Genomic DNA, 17,199 nt, shown 5'->3' on the forward strand with positions numbered 1-17,199 from the left:
AACAAGTAATTTGCATATCCATAATGAATCCTGTATTTCCTTTACAATCAGAAAATACATTTAAGAATCAAGAAATCACCTTCTATGTAAGCAAAAGCTAATAACCTTGCAGAGAAAAAGGATGATTCCTCTGTGGAGTCAAAAGTCTGTTGGTTAAAACACAAACTGTCGGGAGGACTTGGGGAGAAGGGGCTGTGAAGGCCTCACGGGGTCAACCCTGCCAATGCTCGGAAACCAGAGTGCCCGGGACAGCCTTCCAGGACTAACGTGCACACGTCCAAAACAACAGGAAAGCCAGCCCCTCCCCCAGCAGCCACAGGTGACGCAGAAAAGGTGCCTGCCAACTGCCCTCTCTGCAATCTTTCCAGCAGTTTTTCTACAAACGCAGGCTTCTTTCCACCTGTCAGAATCACCTGGGGGCTTGTAAAAATGTAGCTGTTGTACCCCAAATTAGGCTGTAAGGGCCCAGCTAAGTTTTTGTTCACCACTGGATTCCCAGTACCTCGGACACAACGTCTGCCACGAGAAAGGGTTCAAATAAATACCGCAGTAGATATGTGGGGCCCTCCAGCCTTCTCTCTAGAAGGTCCTGGTCTTCCCAGGGCCCACTGGAGGGGAACCTGGAGGTGGACTCTCCCCTGGAACAACCCAATATCCAAAAGCCTGTTCCCCAGAGCTGCAGGGCCCTGGGCTGAGCTCCCACTAACACCAATGACCAAGGCTCCCCCGGGGCGCGGGACTCGTACTGGCTTTGGCGGTCTCGGCCTCTGCCTCCTCCTCCTCTTCTGAGCTCTCTGAGCTGCTAATGGGGTCGGACACACGGGTCTTCTTAGCCTGCAGCGCTGCATCTTCCTCTGCCTTCCGCTTCTGGCCAACCTCTGATGTCCTGCAGGACAAGGGTGACTGGCTGTACCAACCAGGTGACAAGGGCAAGGCCAGGAGATTTGACAAGAAAGACACCCCCCCCCAACCCCTGCCAGGAAATGCGCACAGAGTTTGAAAACAGCGTAGATACACTTGTATTCTGCCTTTCCACCCATTTCATACACTGGTTTTACAACTATTAGTCTCCAAAATAATCAGTAAGGGCTGCTGACATTGCATAGTCACAGCAGCTAGCCATCACTGACTGGTATGTGCCAGCACCTGCGGGCTGTTCATAGAATCATCTGGGTTCTCCCTCCTCCAGAACTTAGAGCACCTATAGTGCCCTCTTTCTGGAAGCCCTGCTCCTTCTTGTCCCTTAGGCCTCAGCTCCAATACAGCTTCTTCAAAGCCCCTCCCTGATCATGATTCCCCTCCCCCTGACATTCTCCGCTCTGTCATCCTGTTTCATTTTCTTCAGAGCACTTTTCTCTCTCCTGTTATTCTACTTACTTCCTGCCTGACTCCCTCACTACAAGGTCAAACCCGGGGCGGGGGGAGGGGCTGGCAGGAACCTCTGCTAGCTCGTTAAGTATCTTCAGCACATAGCACACATCTCAAAAAATGAACGACTCAGTGACTTGCTCAGGGTCAAAGAGTAAGTTTTGGGCATCGGCAGGACAAGCACCCAGATGGCTCAGTCCCTGGAACTTTCAAGTACCAGCTCCTGTGACCTCACCCTCCCATCCCAAGGGAATCACTGTGTATGTCCCATGTTCTCCAGCTGGGATAGACATGCTCTACCACAGTTTGGGATGTGGGTCCCTTGTTCCCAGGAAGGCCACTTGTTGGGAATCCCCCCTGAAAAACAGGTTTCATTTATTACACTTATCAATTCATTCTGCCGCTCTCCCTCCTCCCAACAGAATGTTTCACAAGAGCAGGGATTTCTCTCTGGTTGTTTCCAGATATATCAAGAACAGTTCTGATGCATAGTAGCTGCTCAATAAATACCTATGGGACAAATGCCTCTGATGGTCAGGTTTAGCACCTGATTCACTACCTTTTTATTTTATTTTATTTTATTTTATTTTATTTTATTTTCTTATGTTTTTAAATAGGCTTCAAGTCCAGCGCAAAACCCAACACCAGGCTTGAACTCATGACCTTTGAACTTCAGAATCAAGACCTGAGATGAGATCCAAAGTCAGATGCCTGACTGACTGAGCCACCCAGATGCCCCCTGATTTACTATTATTATATTTTACAGATAAAGATGAACATACAGATTCAAGGAAGCCAAGTCTGCCCAAGCTCACACAGCTAGTTGTTGGGTTTGAACTTTGCTGGGAACCATCAGGCGAGGCCACCTCTGGTGGGTGTGAGGTCCTCGTACTTGTTAGTACCCCTCACCCACAGAAGGGGCCAGTGACAAGGAAGGGCTCACTGAGGCAGTTCTCTAAGGAAGGAAGTGCTGTCATACCCAGACACCTGGGCAAGTTGGAGGCGGTGATGGAGAGGAAGTGCAGGGTGGGCCCTATGCTCTGACCTTACCTTAGCAGCAGAGGAAAGCCAAGAACTGAGAGCTGACAGGACTTTCAAAGACCTTAGCTCTCCATTGGAAGCTGCGATCTCTTCCACACCATTCTTGCCTTTCCTTACACACCTCTGATGATAGGGAACCATAGCCTATCTCATTTCTGGACAGCTCTGATGACCAAGTGCTTCTATTCAGAAATTGAAACCTGTCTCCCTAAAACGGTACATATGGGTCCTACTTCAGCCTCTCAGAGCCCCAGAGAACGCCCCACTCCCTTTGTCCTCAAAGATGTGCAGACACATCACCTGCCCCTTTGCTCTTTTCCACCCTGGACAATTCAGTATTTTCCAATCATTCCCCATGGGACATGATTGCAGGCCCTTCACTTCCCTGGTTGACTGTGGGTCAGGCCACTTTGTGGAGACAATGATTATCCCCTCCCTCCCTCCCAAACCATTCCTTTGTTGATATGCCCTTGGATTATCACCCCTTCCTTCTTTCTGCACGTTTCAGACATTTCGCACTCAACAGGTCCTTGAAATCTTTCCCTCCAATTGCATTCGCTTCCCAGCTCCACACTCAGGCCCACCTTCCATGCAGGTGCACAAGCCAGGCACCCGGGAGTCAACGAGACTGCCCCTCTAGACCATCCCCAGCTCCCAGTCTCACCCCCTAATATTCCTGGAATCGGCTGTCTACCCCATTATTCCTGTCTAAGCGCCACAAGCTGTTGCCTGGATGATGGTGTCCACACCCCGACTAGCCAAGCTGTCCTGCAGTGACCTCGCTGCTCTCTATTCCCCCCTTTTGGGGCTCCCGCTGCTCTTGGGGCAAAGACACAGCTCCTCACCACAGACGTTCAGATCCGGAGTGAGGTGGGCCCCACCAACTGCCCGGCCTTACCCGTCCTGTGGCTGCAGCTATAGGCTTCGGCACCCACAGTTCTCAATGCCAGGTGAACTCCTGCCTCATGAGACCTACTACTCCCGGGTTTACTCCCCGCTCCCCGCAGCTCTCAAATCAAAGGTCACCACAGGGAAACCTTCCTTAAACCCCTAAATGAGGCTAGGCTAACCTGGTTTTGGCACCAAGTCCTCTTCATAAGCTTTACCATCATTTTAATTTTACATTTCTTTCTTTCAATCGTTGAGGCATGCCTACCTCCCTGACTCCAATATCAGCTCCAGGAAAGAAGGAACCATGTCTGTCTCACTCATGACAGTGTCTCCATACTTAGGGCAGGACCCAGCATTTAGGAGGTAGGTACTCAATACGTGTTTGTTGACTGGATGAGTAACAAGCGGCCGAGAAGCTCTGGTCCTTAAGAGCACTGATTACGGCTCCCAACATCCTTTCTCCCTATCGGGCACCCCCGTGTGCGACCTGGCTTCCTGGGGGCAACACTGGTGTCCACACTGGGCTATGGAGGCAGACTGCAGACCAGATTAGCATCCTAGCTTATTTCAAGGTGACAGCTTGGGCTGTCCCTACTCCACTCTTGAGGCCCCGTCGGACTTACTGTTGCCAGTGAGTATAGATGTCCAGAAGGGTTACAGGCTGAGCCAGGAAACTTTTCTGCAGAGAAGTAAAGAGAAAGCAGCAATTAACCCCCCGGCACAATAAGGGTCCTCTTTGGGCCCAACTCTCCACAGCCTCATGGGAGACTTTTTGCTCAGGGAAATATGTCTGCTTGGCCCCGTCAGTGCCGCTCAAACCTTCCAGAGACAAGCAGGGCAAGTCCTTCCAGCCAAGACCTTTTAAGACAACACATTAGTGAGGGGTACCTTTGAGAACCTGGAGTTGGAATGTGCCAGGCTAGCATTATCCAGCTCCCTGACACCCACCATGCTCAGAGGCCACAAGACGGGGCTTTTTCTACCCCTGACCTTTCTAAAGTCTTTTAAAGGTCAGGTGGGTCAATCGTCCCAGGGCAGTACGAACCACAGCCCAGACATCCAAGGCGTCCAGGTGGCATGACCGCAGTCCACTCATCCGCTGGGAAGAGACTAAACCAAACGGCGCCAGTCCCTTGACAGACGCAGAGGGAAGCGGGTGGAATCCAGCCCTTTGGGGCCGAGGCCAGATGGCCCACTCTGCAAATGTCAAGAACCGAGGGTGTCAAGCGCCCCAGGGAGGTTGAGTAAAGCAACGTAAGGTGACAGCAGTGTCAGGGACGTGGGCAGAGTGGCCAAGAGGGTACATCTGGAGTCAGGCAGAGCTCCTGTGTTAACTGGCTGAGCGCATCTCTTCACCTCTTCACACTTCAGGCTCCTTCTTTCTAACACAGGGAGAAGAGCAGCACCCAGGGTGCTGTCGGGCCTGAACAAGATATTCTAGTCAGTGCCCAGCACATGAGCTGATAACAGGGAGACTCCAATAGTCCGTTTTACCCTGCTCTGCCCCAGGCACTCTGGCCTCCTCACTGTCCCTCAAATGTGTCAGGCCACCGGCCCCATCCGGGCTTGCTATTCTGTCTAGAATGCTCTCTCCTGCTAACCACACAGCTCACTCCCTCACTTCCTTCAGGTCTCTGCCCAAATGTCACCTTCTCAGTGGGGCTTCCTGATCACCCTATTTATAACTGAACCCTGACATTCCTTATCCTCCTTGCCTGCCTTATTTTTATGGCTCATATGATCACCTGACACATGGTATCTTTAGTTTTTTTTGTTTTTGTTTTTAAAGATTTGTCATCTGTCTGCCCCTGCTGTGATGTAAGCTCCATGAGGACAGGATACTTTTGCCTCGGCAAATGCCCCAATGAAGACGGGTAATGTTTCTTGCCCAAGGCAGTCAAGGTCCGGAGAGGCTTGGGAAAAGCTTGGATCATGTCTTAGGGCCCATCACCCTTTAGACTATGCAGATCCTGGGAGCAAGCATCACGACCAGAGCCTACACCACAGCCAGAGGGCTTACTAATCAGGTCAATATCCACCTTACCGATTTAAAACTCTCCAGTGGCTTACCACTGCTCTTCAGATGAAGACCAGACTACCGTGGGGCTCCAGCCAGCCCCCCCCCCCCCGCCCTCCCCGTCACCCTGTACTCCACCCTTCAGCCACGATGGAATTTCCAGAGGCCAGTACAAATGCAACGAGTTTCCTCCCACCACAGGGCATGTGCCCCTCTGCCTGAATATCCACCTCTCTTCTCTCAGGTCTCAAATCAACATCCATTTCCTCAGGAAAGCTGTCCTGGGTGTCCCTGACCCAGGCAACTAACTTGCCATCCCTGTCTTATCGCCCTACGCCTCTCATTCTTGGCACTTAATGTGTTAAGTGTACAGTTACTTTTGCGATTCTTTATGTCTACCTCCCCTACTGGATTTAGACCGTAAACTCTAGTAGGGCCGGGGGACTGTGCTCAACACTCTATCATCAGCACCCTGAGCGCTAGTTCAGGAGTTGCTGAAAAGAATGAATGAAGTGTGCAATGACTCCACCACAAGCTCGAATCCCAAAGCTGCCCGACTCCATACGGGAGGGATAAGGGCCCGAGCTTCAGCTCAACTAAGGGGCCACAAGCCCCTTCGCCTCGGTTCCCTCTTTCGCCTCCTCACCCTCCCCTGGGGGCTGGTCGCAATCCACCCCTCAGGCTCTCAGCAACCTTCCCGGCCCGCGGAGCCACGTGGCCAGAGACTTCGGAAACTTTAAACCGCCGCTACCAGGAAGGGGTGGAGGTAAGGGGCGCGGGAATTACAAAGCCCTCCGCGTCGGATCTCCCATCCCGGCCCGCCCACTACACAGCTCGGGAAACTGAGGCCCAGAGCGACAGGGAGCCGAAGTGTGCAGAGGCTGCGGCTCCTTCGGTACCCCTGGTCGCTTCCCGGGCCACCGCAGAGTCCGGCTCTGGGCGCACGCCAGGCCGCCACGGGAGGGGGCGCAGGCAGCACCTCTCCAGATCTAGCACGCGGCCCTCGCACACGGCCCGCGCACGCTCACCTGGCCACTCTGCTCCTTCACTTCCCGCGCCGCGCGCACGTAGCCCGCCTGTAGCAGATGCTGGTAGATCAGGGGAAGAAGCTCCCGCCGCTTCCTGGCCTCAGCCATGCCGGCAAACCCCTGCCAGTCGGCTCACCTGCACGCCCCCCTGAGTCCCCGCCCGCCACTTCCCTCGTGCCCTTAGACCTCGCGCGGCCCACTTCCGGCTCCTCGTTCGCCCTGGCCGCGAGGCGCGCCGGGAAGTGTAGTCTTATCTCCTGGAGTGGCCGGCCCCGCCCCAAGCGGGTGAAAGGGGCGGAGGCTTGGAGGGTTACGAAGCCTCCCATTGGCGGGAGGAGGGCGTGTTGAGACCCAGACCCTCCTCCCAGCCTTGAGATAAATGATTCCCCCTTACCTCGTCCAGACTCGTTCACTGCAGGCATTTGTCTTCCATGTTAGCTCTGACGGGTGCGATAGGGTCTTACCCATCTCTGAACATCTTAAATCTGCATCTCTCTCTGGTCCCGAACTTCTAGTTACCCACTCTTATTCATTTCACAGATTTTTTTTTAGGGCCCATGACTACTTATAATTATTCATTCACTGCATAAACCGTTTTTGAGCACCATACCTTAGGCTAGTGTTCACCTAGAATGGAGGGATAAAAAGATGACTAAGAAATGGTGGCTGCCCTCAAAGCTCAAAAGGAGGAGAGTCGGTAACCAAGCAACTATGGTTCAATGCCTTGAGCGCATTGTCAGGGATAGGCACAGCCTATGGACGCAGGGAGGAGGGGCACCTAACCCCAAAGAGATATCTAGCTTGAGGCTTAAAGATGCAATAGGAATTTCTGATTCTGCAGAAGACAGGACTGGCATTCCAGGTAGAGGGCAGTGCCTGTATACAGACAGGAGAAACCACCCGGTATAGGCTGGGAAGCCCAAACATAGAACCCAGTCTGTGCTGGTGGGCTGTAGTTGTGGGAAAGAGGGAAGAGGAAGGACACAGGAGGATGGGGGAAGGAATAGGCCCTACAGCACCCTCTCCTGCCCAGCAGAGCCTGCACTTTGTTCCAAGGGTGATAGAGAATCTCCGGTTTTATGTAGGAGGGTGACCTGGGTTTGTGTTTTTAAAAGATTGCTGTCATCAAAATGCAGAGATGGATGCGTGGAGAACAAAAACTAGATGTAAGGTTGTTGTACTTGTTGAGGAGAGGTTGGCAGGGAGAGGATGAAGTAGGCTGGGGAATATTTACATCAGTTCTTTTTAACTTCATGAACCCATTGAGAAACTGGAGACAGCATGAACCACCTAGACTTTGCTGTAGAGAATTAAAAATATTTTTCCCTTTTTTTTTTTTTCAGAGGGGCAGAAGGAGAGAGAGAGAATCCTAAACAGACTCCATACTCAGCACAGAGCCCGATGCAGGGCTCGATCCACGACCCACGGATCATGACCTGAGCTGAAATCAAGTCTGATGCTCAACGGACTGAGCCACCCAGGCACCCTGCTGTAGAAAATTTTGAATGTGTACAGACGTAACATTTTCCTTCCAGTTTTAGGATGCACATAAACACATAACTGAACCTCCTAGGGTTACTGCTGCTCTGGGAAGAACCAGGGCCAGGGCTAGGTGACTGAATGCAGTGAGTGAGAAAGGGGGAGGAGACGAGTCTGCATTCAGCCATTTACCAAAAAATATTTATTGAGCACCTACTATGGTGGATGAAGTAATCTTCGCCCCAACAGAGCTTAGAGTCTAAAGCGGGAGACACGCTGGAGACACGCTAAACAAACAGTCATACAGACACATTGTTACAAACAGCGAGGACATGCAGATAGGAAAAGGATAGAGTTTTCTTACAGAACAGTAAACACAGGGCAGGAGTCACAGGGCTAGGGTTCAGATTCTGGCTTTGCTTCTTGTTCACTAGGGAACCTTGGATAAGTTACATAACTTCTCTGTGCCTCAGCTTCTTCATCTGTAAAATAGAGATAATTATACTTTCTACATCATAGGGTTGTCACGAGGAGTAACTGCCTTCTAAACAGAAATGCTCAGAAGGGCTCCGAACAATAGTGCTGTGCTTCTATGTATGTTAACCATTGTTGTGAGAGCATTTAACAGGAAGGAGGCGTTAGGGAAGGACTCCCTGAGGAAGTGCTATTTGTGAGGAAATATGAACTATGTATAGGTGAGGATGGGAGGGGAAGACTCCTAGGAAGAGGGAAGAACCAGTGCAAAGGGCCTGAGGCAGAAGGTGCAGCTTAGAGAAGAGGCGAGAACAGCCCTTGGTAGCAGGGTGTAGAGGAACAGGGGGATTGGGGAATATGGAAGGTGGGCAGAGGCAGGTTCCACATTAAGGATCTTTCTTTTCATCTTAAGTATGATAGGAAGCCACTTGACAGTGTAGGTCCAAGAAGGACAGGATGATTTTTCATTTTAATGTGACCTGTGTGAATTCTCAGTGGAGGGTGCAGTAGGGTGTGTATGTGTACATGCTGGAAGCCAAGTGAGGGGTAGGAGCACAGGCAGGCATCCAGAGAGAATATAATGGGGCGATGCCGGTGGCAGTGAAGGTGGAGTGTGGTGGAAGATTCCAGAGTCATCAGGAAGTAAAATTGTCATCGAGCTGTGTTGGAATGGAGAGAGAGTGTCAGGCTGGACTCTGAGGTTTCTGTGCAGCCTGGCAGGCAGCTACTTTCCCTGCGAAAGAGAGACCGCTGGGAAAGGACTGGGGTGGGGGCAGAGCGAGGAGGGGAGGGTGGTGAGGGGGACATGAAAAGCACAAGTTCCACTTTAGCCACGTGGAGCTTGCAATGCTTTTGAGACGTCGAGTCCAGGTGTTGAGTAGGCACTTGGAAGCCTGGGTTTGGACTCCCGCGAAGACGGGGAACTGTCAGTAGAGAGATGCTCATCGTGGCTGTGGATGAGGGCCGATTGCCCAGGGAGCAGAACAGGGGCAGAGGAGAGAAGGGGGACCCGGGATGGAGCTCAGAGGCGAACCCACAGGCTAGGGCTGCACAAAGGAGGTTGTGTCTGCAAAGCCTGAGAAGGAGTGAACAGACAGGAGAAAACCCAGGACCGTGGGTGTAGGGAAGGAAGGCAAGGACAGAGCTTCAGGAAAGTGGGGCGAGCCCATGGGGAATGCTCTAAGAAGTCAGATGGGGTGAGGAGAGAGCCAGGAGCATTGGGTTAATGACAGGTATGGCGATTGTTGATGGCTTTCGGGAGTTCCACTTCTGTGGTGTGATGGGGAAAGTCAGGTGGCAGTGGTCTGATGACTGAAGGAGGGATGAGGGAGGTTGTGGGTCTTTTGGAAAGTTTCTGAGTGAAGCGGACGAGAGAGACAGTGTGACAGGGTCAGTGTGTGCGTGTTCGGGGAGGTGTGTTCTAAGGCGCAAGAGAGCTGGGTTTGTTTAAAGGCAGATCAAGGGGAGAGAGTTTAATTAGGGGTGTAGGGAATAGGGGAGAAAATCAGTGAGTGATGTTCACGGGCATGTGCGAGGGATCAGGCACGTGGGTGGAGGGGTTGGTCTCAGAGAGGGGGAGGGATGACTTCTCTAAAACCAAAAGAAGGAACAAAGAGAGGACGGGTGCAGATGTAGATGTAGGTTTGTAGTGGGATGTTAAGGGAGATTTCATCTTGAGCTTCTATTTTTTCTGCAAAGTGGGAGGCAAGGTCTTCTGCTGAGAGCGAGGAAGAGGTGGTGAAGAGTCTGGAGGAAGGAGGAGAATGAGCATTCTGAGTTGAGAAGCAAACTTGCCCACAAAATCCCCAGTGTTGACAACCCAGTTGAGGCTGGCGATCGTTAATTTATGTGTGTCCTGTCCCATCCCACTGAGTGACATCCCCCTTCGTAGCTCTCCCACCCAGGTGCAGGCCGGGGGGAAAGTACTTAGTGGGGTTTATCCGGAGGCCTCGGGTTTTGCCAGATGGGTGGGGGAAAGGGGCACAGAGGTCTAAAGTGTTGGCAAGAGAGGTGCCCAACCTCTGGGCTCTGGGCAGGGAGGGAAGTGGAGACAGACAGAGTCAGTTTGCAGGGAGAGAGGGGAAGCCTTTGTGGACTGGGCGACCCTGAGGCTGATAACCAGCAGCCTGAGCTGGGAGATGGTTGACGACTCAAACTGATGGCAATGCCTGGGTGCCTGACGGGGTGGCTGAATGGGCCACCGACTGAGCTAGTCAACAGGCTGATGAACATACAAATCTTTGGGAAAAACCAAAGATGTTTTTCACCGCTCCAAGAACTAATTTTCACTCCCTTGTGGTATCATCACCCCCGTTGAGAATGAACACCTTTGTAGGATATAAATTCCCTGAAGGCAGATTTGGGGTTGTCTTGCTGGCTGTGTTATCCCAACACCTGTCAACAAATATTGGCAAACGCAAGGGTGGTTAGAGCATATAGCCTATCTCCTGAAGAAGAAAGAGGGCAGATCAGGCAGGACACACACTGTGAGTACAGGCCTGGAAGAAGAAATGGGGAAGCTTCTAGAAGGCAATGTAAAGGGAACGGGACGATGACTCTTGGGCTGACGTTGGGAAAAATGAAGAACTGATATTAAATTAAAAACAAAACCAAAACCAGGATGGTCTAATACCTTCTGTCTGGCAACAGGTTGTTTGATTTTGTTTTGTTCCTAATAAAATTCATTTCAGACACTTATGCTTTGTCCTCAGCTCCTGGGAGGCTTCCTCTTCTGTGGACAATTTTTTTTTTTTTTTTTTCTTGATTTTCTGAATGATACCCTTCACTGAATTGCCTCAGCGCCCAAGCACAAAATTAAAACATTAAACTGATAAAATATAACATGGCAACAATTAAGACAGCAGCAAACAAAACAGTACATTAAAAAAAAAATTAGCCTCAGAGCATTTTTTTTTTTTTTAACCAGTTAGAAAAAGATGTCTTTGTTAGTGGTAGAAACCAGAAGCTTCCAGACCACTCGACGATGAGTGCCTCTCGGGTAAGCAGCATGCCTTAGTCACCTTGAATTCTCAAGCAGGGCACAGCGAGGGCACTCAGGAAATGAGTGACGGAAGGACTGTCAGCGGAGCGGAAAGAAGTTAAGCAGGTGGGACATGATATTCTTCTTTTCCCAGCAGGATGGCTCCCGCACAGAGTTGGAAGGTAGCATCATGTAGGGTGGTGGCTACTGAGCCAGGAGTCAGGAAACTGCCTTTTTGGCCAGGCTCTGCTGTGTGAACTTGGGCCAGTCTCTTGCCCTCTCTGATCCTCAACAATTGTTTTGGTTGAAGAGGTTAGACAAAGGCCCTTCTGGCATTGGAACTCTCAAGAGAGGAGCCCATCTGGGAAGACTGCCTTTGCCCCCTGGGCCCAAAGATGGCCCCTTCATTCACCGTAACAATGGGTTAGCCTTGGGCCAAATCACTTGGGCCGGGAGGTTTCCCATAGCCTCCTTCCCTCTCCCTGGATGACAATTTCTTGCTTTCTTTTTTCTTCAGCCTCATCGGAGATTTTAATGGTTTACAAAAGGTTTAAAAGTGATTACTGAAACCATAAGTCAAACAATTCAGGGATGTATAAAGACCAAGTTAGTCCTTCCCTCCATCTCATCCACTCCCAGCCCACTTGCCCTGCCCCTCCAGAACCTCCCCTAATGGGCTGGTAACCTCAGGGGCCTGCGGTCAAGTCGCTTCACCTCCTCCGTTCCCTCAGACCAACGCAGACAGACACCCTGCATAGGGTTTTAATCCTCCCTTCCCGTTTGCGCGTTTTCATCACTCTTCTCTTTCTCGCTGCAACTCACGCTTTTCCCTTAGTGATATATCAGAGCCATTTCTCCAGACGCTGGGGTCTGCCACAGCCTTTTGAGTAAGAGTGGCAGCTCCTGAACCATGAGCCGGCTCTGTGCTGTGGGGAGCACTTCCTGGCTTAGCCCTCAGGGCACCCTATGGAGCAGGTAACTGGTTCCCTGCCCTGTTTACAGAGGAGGAAAATGAGGCTCAGCGAGTTAAGGCCCAGGCCGTGAAGCTGGTGAGTGCGGGGCAGGGCTTGGATGGACAGCGGCTACAGGGTCTACAGGGTCGGGGGACTCCTGACGGACAGAGGGGGGAGATAGCATGCATGGCCTAGGTTATTCACTTCCCATTTTCTGGCTAACACGACAGCACCGCTCTAACACCCCGGTTAATACGTCCTTACAGACTGGAGCTTTAATTTTTGTAGAATGGAATGAAAGTAGGCCAGAGGGGATGCTCTGGTTTATTTAAATAGCTAAAGCCGGATTAACTGCCAAAAGGGTGGAGCCATTCACAACCTCATCGGCATAATTTCTGATTTACGTGGTTTTATTTCTCAGAGCTGGAAGAGAGTCTTTGGAGAACATGGAGCCTGGCTTTCTCCTCTCACGGGTAAGGAAACAGGCCCAGAGGCAGGAATTAACCTGGTGAGGTCCCAGTGGGGTAGAGGCTGAGGCAGGCCCTACCCCACTTCCCTGGACCACTGCCACATGTCCCTTGCCTCCAGCTGTATCTGCCCCGCTCCCCCCTCCCCTGTCCATTCTCCACACTGCATTCGGCATCGCATCTCTCCCCTGCTTATCAAACCTCCTCTGGGTGGACTGCTGACCAGGAAAATAAATCACAGCTGCCTGATAGGCGTTCAAGCTCATCCCTGTCTGGTCATTCTTCAAAGCCAAGTGCAAACACCACCTCTTTAACGGTGACTTCCCTGACTGCCTCAGCGTGTCACCTCAGCACCGTCAACTCTGCCTTGCAAGGAGGGGGCCTCGCTTGGCCGCGTGGTCCAGGAGGAGCCACATTGCAGAAGGACCCACCAGGAGAGGGCAGTGTACAACCAAAGAAAGGTCTCCCTAAAGGTCAAGGTCACTAGGGTAACTGAGGCCCACCACAAGCCCTTTGGTGTCCGTGCTTCATCTCCAGTGTAGACGCCTGTGGGAATATGAGGTTCACCACACTGGCGTGACCGTTGGCAAGCTGCCCCTCTCCTCATGCCTCAGTTTGCATCTCTGTAAATCGAGAGGGCTGGACCAGCTCCGGGTTTCTGAAAGTGCGGTGACGCACAAAGTGACTTCGGGAGATAAATAGATGGACGTTTTAAAATGGAAATCATTATGTATTTATTTTAATGTGTATTAGACAAAAAATAACTAGCACATCAAACCTGTTATTTCACAGACATTATTGCTTAGAATGGGGCTAAAGTAGGCATTCAGGTAAAAAAAAAACAGTGAGTCAATGTAAAAGAAAGTAGCAATTAAATAATAGTACAGGTGGTAAGACGGCAGTGAATGCTTTTGATCTGAAAAAGATTGGTCTGCCTCTGATGTTCCAGAATTCTGTGATTTGGGGTAATTCCTGCCCTTGCCAATGGTGGGGGCAGGGAGGAAGGCACTGCCTCCAGGGGCTGGGGCACCAGGCCTTGGAGTGGAGGGGCAGGAATTCAGCAGATGGGTCCTGTCCCCCCCCACCGGACCCTCCTCCACCTGCGGAGGGGTGCAAGTGCCTGCCCCTCCTCCCCGCCTTCTTTCTCAGCTTCCCTGCGGTTACTAAGGAGTGGGAGGCTGAGAGGGGCCGCATTCTGGAAGCTCATCTGCTCCCTCATTCTCACCCAGCACCCTGCTTGGCATCAACTATTCAGGGTGATGATTAACAAGGATGCAGGAAGGCACTGGGGATGGGGAGAGAAAATAAGGCGATGTGGACAGCGTTTTCTCACATATGTGAGTGCCCAACCTGGAATGACCGGCTGATTCCCAAACTTGCCCCGGGCATTGGAATCACCTGGCAATTCAGCAGAAACACAGTTCCAGGGCCCCACCGCAGGCAGTTCTGATTACGGGGCCACTGCAATCGGATGTCATTCTAATGCTTCTAGGTTTGGAACCATCACGTTAGAACACACCTTTCACTCAGCGCACCTGAGTAGAGACACCGAGGCTGAGAGAGGTTTATCCCTTACCCAGAGTCACCCAGAGTCACCCAGCAAATCAACAGCAGATGTCCTGACACCCAGCTCAGTACTTCCCACTGAGCATCCCTTGTTGAGCCTAGTCCGTGGTTAGCAGAGAGAACGCCACTGACAAATGTGGTGGGATTTCTTTGAGCCTCCTTTGCGTCTGGGCTTCTCAAGGACTTTCCACAGAAAAGAACATGCTGTGTGAAAGCCATCTGCTTTAAAGACTGGAGGGGTGGTGAGGGGCGGAGGGGGTGGTAACAGAGGGGGTGGCTGGGAGATTCAGCCTCCTCTCTGCAGTTGCCAGCCTGCACAACCACACGGGATCCTCAAGGAACAGAATTAGGAGCAGTGGCTAACAGTGATCAGTGACCCGGGAGACAACTGACCTTGGAGCCGTTGTCTTAAAAAAATTAAACATTCAACGTATGAAAACTATAGGGAAAAGTGCACATAGCTCCCATGTTCCCAGGACCTAGATTGTGGAATAAGACAGCCCAAGTAAGTAGGAGCGTCTCAGCCTGTTCCCCACCCTCCTGCCCAGAGACAGTCACCACCCCGTTCCCTGAGGTTGGCGTGAATTATTCTTATACATATTTTTATGTTTATGCTATATATGTATACATCCATAAAACATGTAATGTATTGCTTTGCAGATTTTTTAAGTTTCTGTAAGTGATATAATATTGTACATATAGCCTTCTGCAACTTGCTTGTTTTCTTTCAACATTTTGTTTGAAATTTATCCACGTCATGTGCAGAGCTCAGTACGTACATTGCCACTGTTCTAATCCATTTCATTGCACGTATGTGCTACGATGTATTAGTCTATTCTCCTGTTGAGGGGCATTTGAGCCATTTCCAGTTTTCCATCAGACAAGCCTCACTGCCAAGAACGTCCTTGCACGTGTCTCCCGCGTGTGCCTGGGGAGGGGTCACGGGCGCGTGATCTCCTTCCAGTTCACTCGCCATCGCCTGACCGCATCTGAAAGGCTGGCCAGCGTCTGTCGCTTCACATCCAGACTCATGCTAGCAATTGTCAGACTTTGGAATTTATGCCGCTCTGATGGGGGCCAAATGCCTCTCATTGGTGTTTTTAATTTGTATGTCTCTGATCAGTGGGGCTGAAATGTTTTCATCATTTCTCTGGTCGCTTGCATTTCCTCTCCTGTGAATTGCCTTTGTATCTCCGGCCTGTGTTTCCATTGTACCGTCTGTGTCGTTCTTACTGATTTGTGGGAGCTCTAATCCTGGGCCTGTTGCTACTATCTTCTGCCAGTCGGTGGCCTGTCTTCGCACTTGATTTATGGAGTCTTTTGATGAACAAGGATTTTTACATTTTAATATAATTACAGTGTCAATCTCTCCCTCTGCGGTCTGGGCTTCTGCAGTCTGTGGAAACCAGAGGCCATTTCCCCGGCGTGGCGCCCTCCATAGGAGGCCTTGTGCTGGAGTGGGAAGAGAATGGGCTCCTGAAGGGGGCCAGCTGGGGCTGAACCCTTGCTGGGAGATCTTCAGGTGAGGTGAACTTGGGAGTAAGTTACTTTACCTCTGGGTTCCAGCTTCCTCTCTTGTAAAACAGGGATAAAGACAGTCTTAAGCTTCAGGGATGCTATGAGGCTGGAGGGAGGAAGGCAACCGCAGAAGGGGAGGGAGGACTTGCTGAGAAGAGTCTCCAGAGACGCTGTCACCTGAGACCCATCCAGCATGGATATCCCAACGTTCCCTGGTCCAAAGGGATGGATACAGTCTCTTCAAATCTAACTACATCTCAGAATGCGGCTACGTCTCTGGAGGAACACTGGACATGTGGGAGCCAGACCTAGCACCCCTCCAATCCCATTCAGGCCCTGGGTCCTGAGCCCGTGTTAGGTGACTCCGGAGGTGGGGACAGCTATGGATTCGCATTCCTGATCTTGCAGGAGAGGTGGGAGGATGCACACCATGGCTGCTGCAAGCCAGTTACCCACGGCAGCAGGCTTGGGAGAGCATCTGATGGCTCCAAGCAAAATACCTGGGGGACGAGAAGGGCATACGTGTCCAGTTGCTTTCACTCATATATGACCACATGTCAGCCCACGCAAACGGGTGTCGTGAGGCCACAGCAGGGGGGTACCCCCCATCACCTCCACGCAATTCATCCCAGGCGTGGCACCCTCTTGGGGCAGGACCAAGCCTGGGGGGAGGTGGGCTTAGCCCTCTGGGGTGAGCAGCCATTTGGACAAGACCACGGAGCCCGTGGACAATAAGGTCAAAGGATGCCTGATATTCACTCCACTTACCCCAAATCACCCCACCACCTCCACCATCACCTTACTCTGCTTAAGGGACCAGAGCACTGGGATGGCAGTCGGGAGCGTTTACAATGGAAACTTATTTCTGGAGTAGGCGACACACACACGCGTGATGTAAAACTATAAAGGTACAGAAAGGATGCAGAGAAAAGTCTCCCAGCTTCCCACCCTTCTCCCCAGCTCCCCAGGAGGAAGCAAGCAATGTTATTGGAGGGTGTATACATATATGGGTTTAAATAACATCGAGAGTAGCACATTATACACATTTGGTAAACTTTGCTTATTTTTTTCCACCCTATCTTCTCTCTCCCAAATTTAGGACCTGGACTATAACGGGCAGGAGTGAATACTTGAAGAGTGGATGGGTTAGTGGATGGGGTGGTGAATAAATGAACCATGTTCATCCAGGTTGAGGCTTTTTAGACTCTCTTCTGTGAGACTCACCCCTGACCTTGGGAACTTCCCTCTTCCTTTGGCATGTCACTGAAGGTGGGTAAATTCAGGCCTTCTTGACCCTGGCACAGAGCCATCATGAGGGGGGAACCAAGTGAACCAGGCAGCTGAACAGCTTCATTGTCATTTCCACCAGCAGATGGTTACCAGGGAAACTTAAAGAATGTTAGAACTGGGAGGGGCT

At 51.3% G+C, this 17,199-nt stretch overlaps 1 protein-coding gene across 12 annotated transcripts in view; it reads right to left on the reverse strand.

The window, feature by feature from the left end:
* The window catches only part of TCOF1 (treacle ribosome biogenesis factor 1), a 38,051-nt gene extending 31,507 nt beyond the window's left edge, over positions 1–6,544 (reverse strand). For 4 of the 12 annotated variants that reach the window (XM_053200283.1, XM_053200255.1, XM_053200254.1 and 1 more), the window contains exons 1-3: positions 6,346–6,527; positions 3,924–3,979; positions 747–886 (exon numbers count right to left, since the gene is read on the reverse strand). In XM_053200283.1, the coding sequence (XP_053056258.1) occupies positions 747–886; positions 3,924–3,979; positions 6,346–6,453 (304 nt within the window). In that variant the 5' untranslated portion in view covers positions 6,454–6,527. Of the gene's footprint in view, positions 1–746; positions 887–3,923; positions 3,980–6,345 lie in introns of all 12 variants that reach the window. The other 8 variants (XM_015083584.3, XM_015083583.3, XM_053200274.1 and 5 more) reach the window with 4 other exon arrangements.
* Between the last annotated feature and the right edge of the window lie 10,655 nt (positions 6,545–17,199).

This window comes from Acinonyx jubatus, chromosome A1, assembly GCF_027475565.1.
Source record: "Acinonyx jubatus isolate Ajub_Pintada_27869175 chromosome A1, VMU_Ajub_asm_v1.0, whole genome shotgun sequence".
Taxonomy (NCBI): Eukaryota; Metazoa; Chordata; class Mammalia; order Carnivora; family Felidae; genus Acinonyx; species Acinonyx jubatus.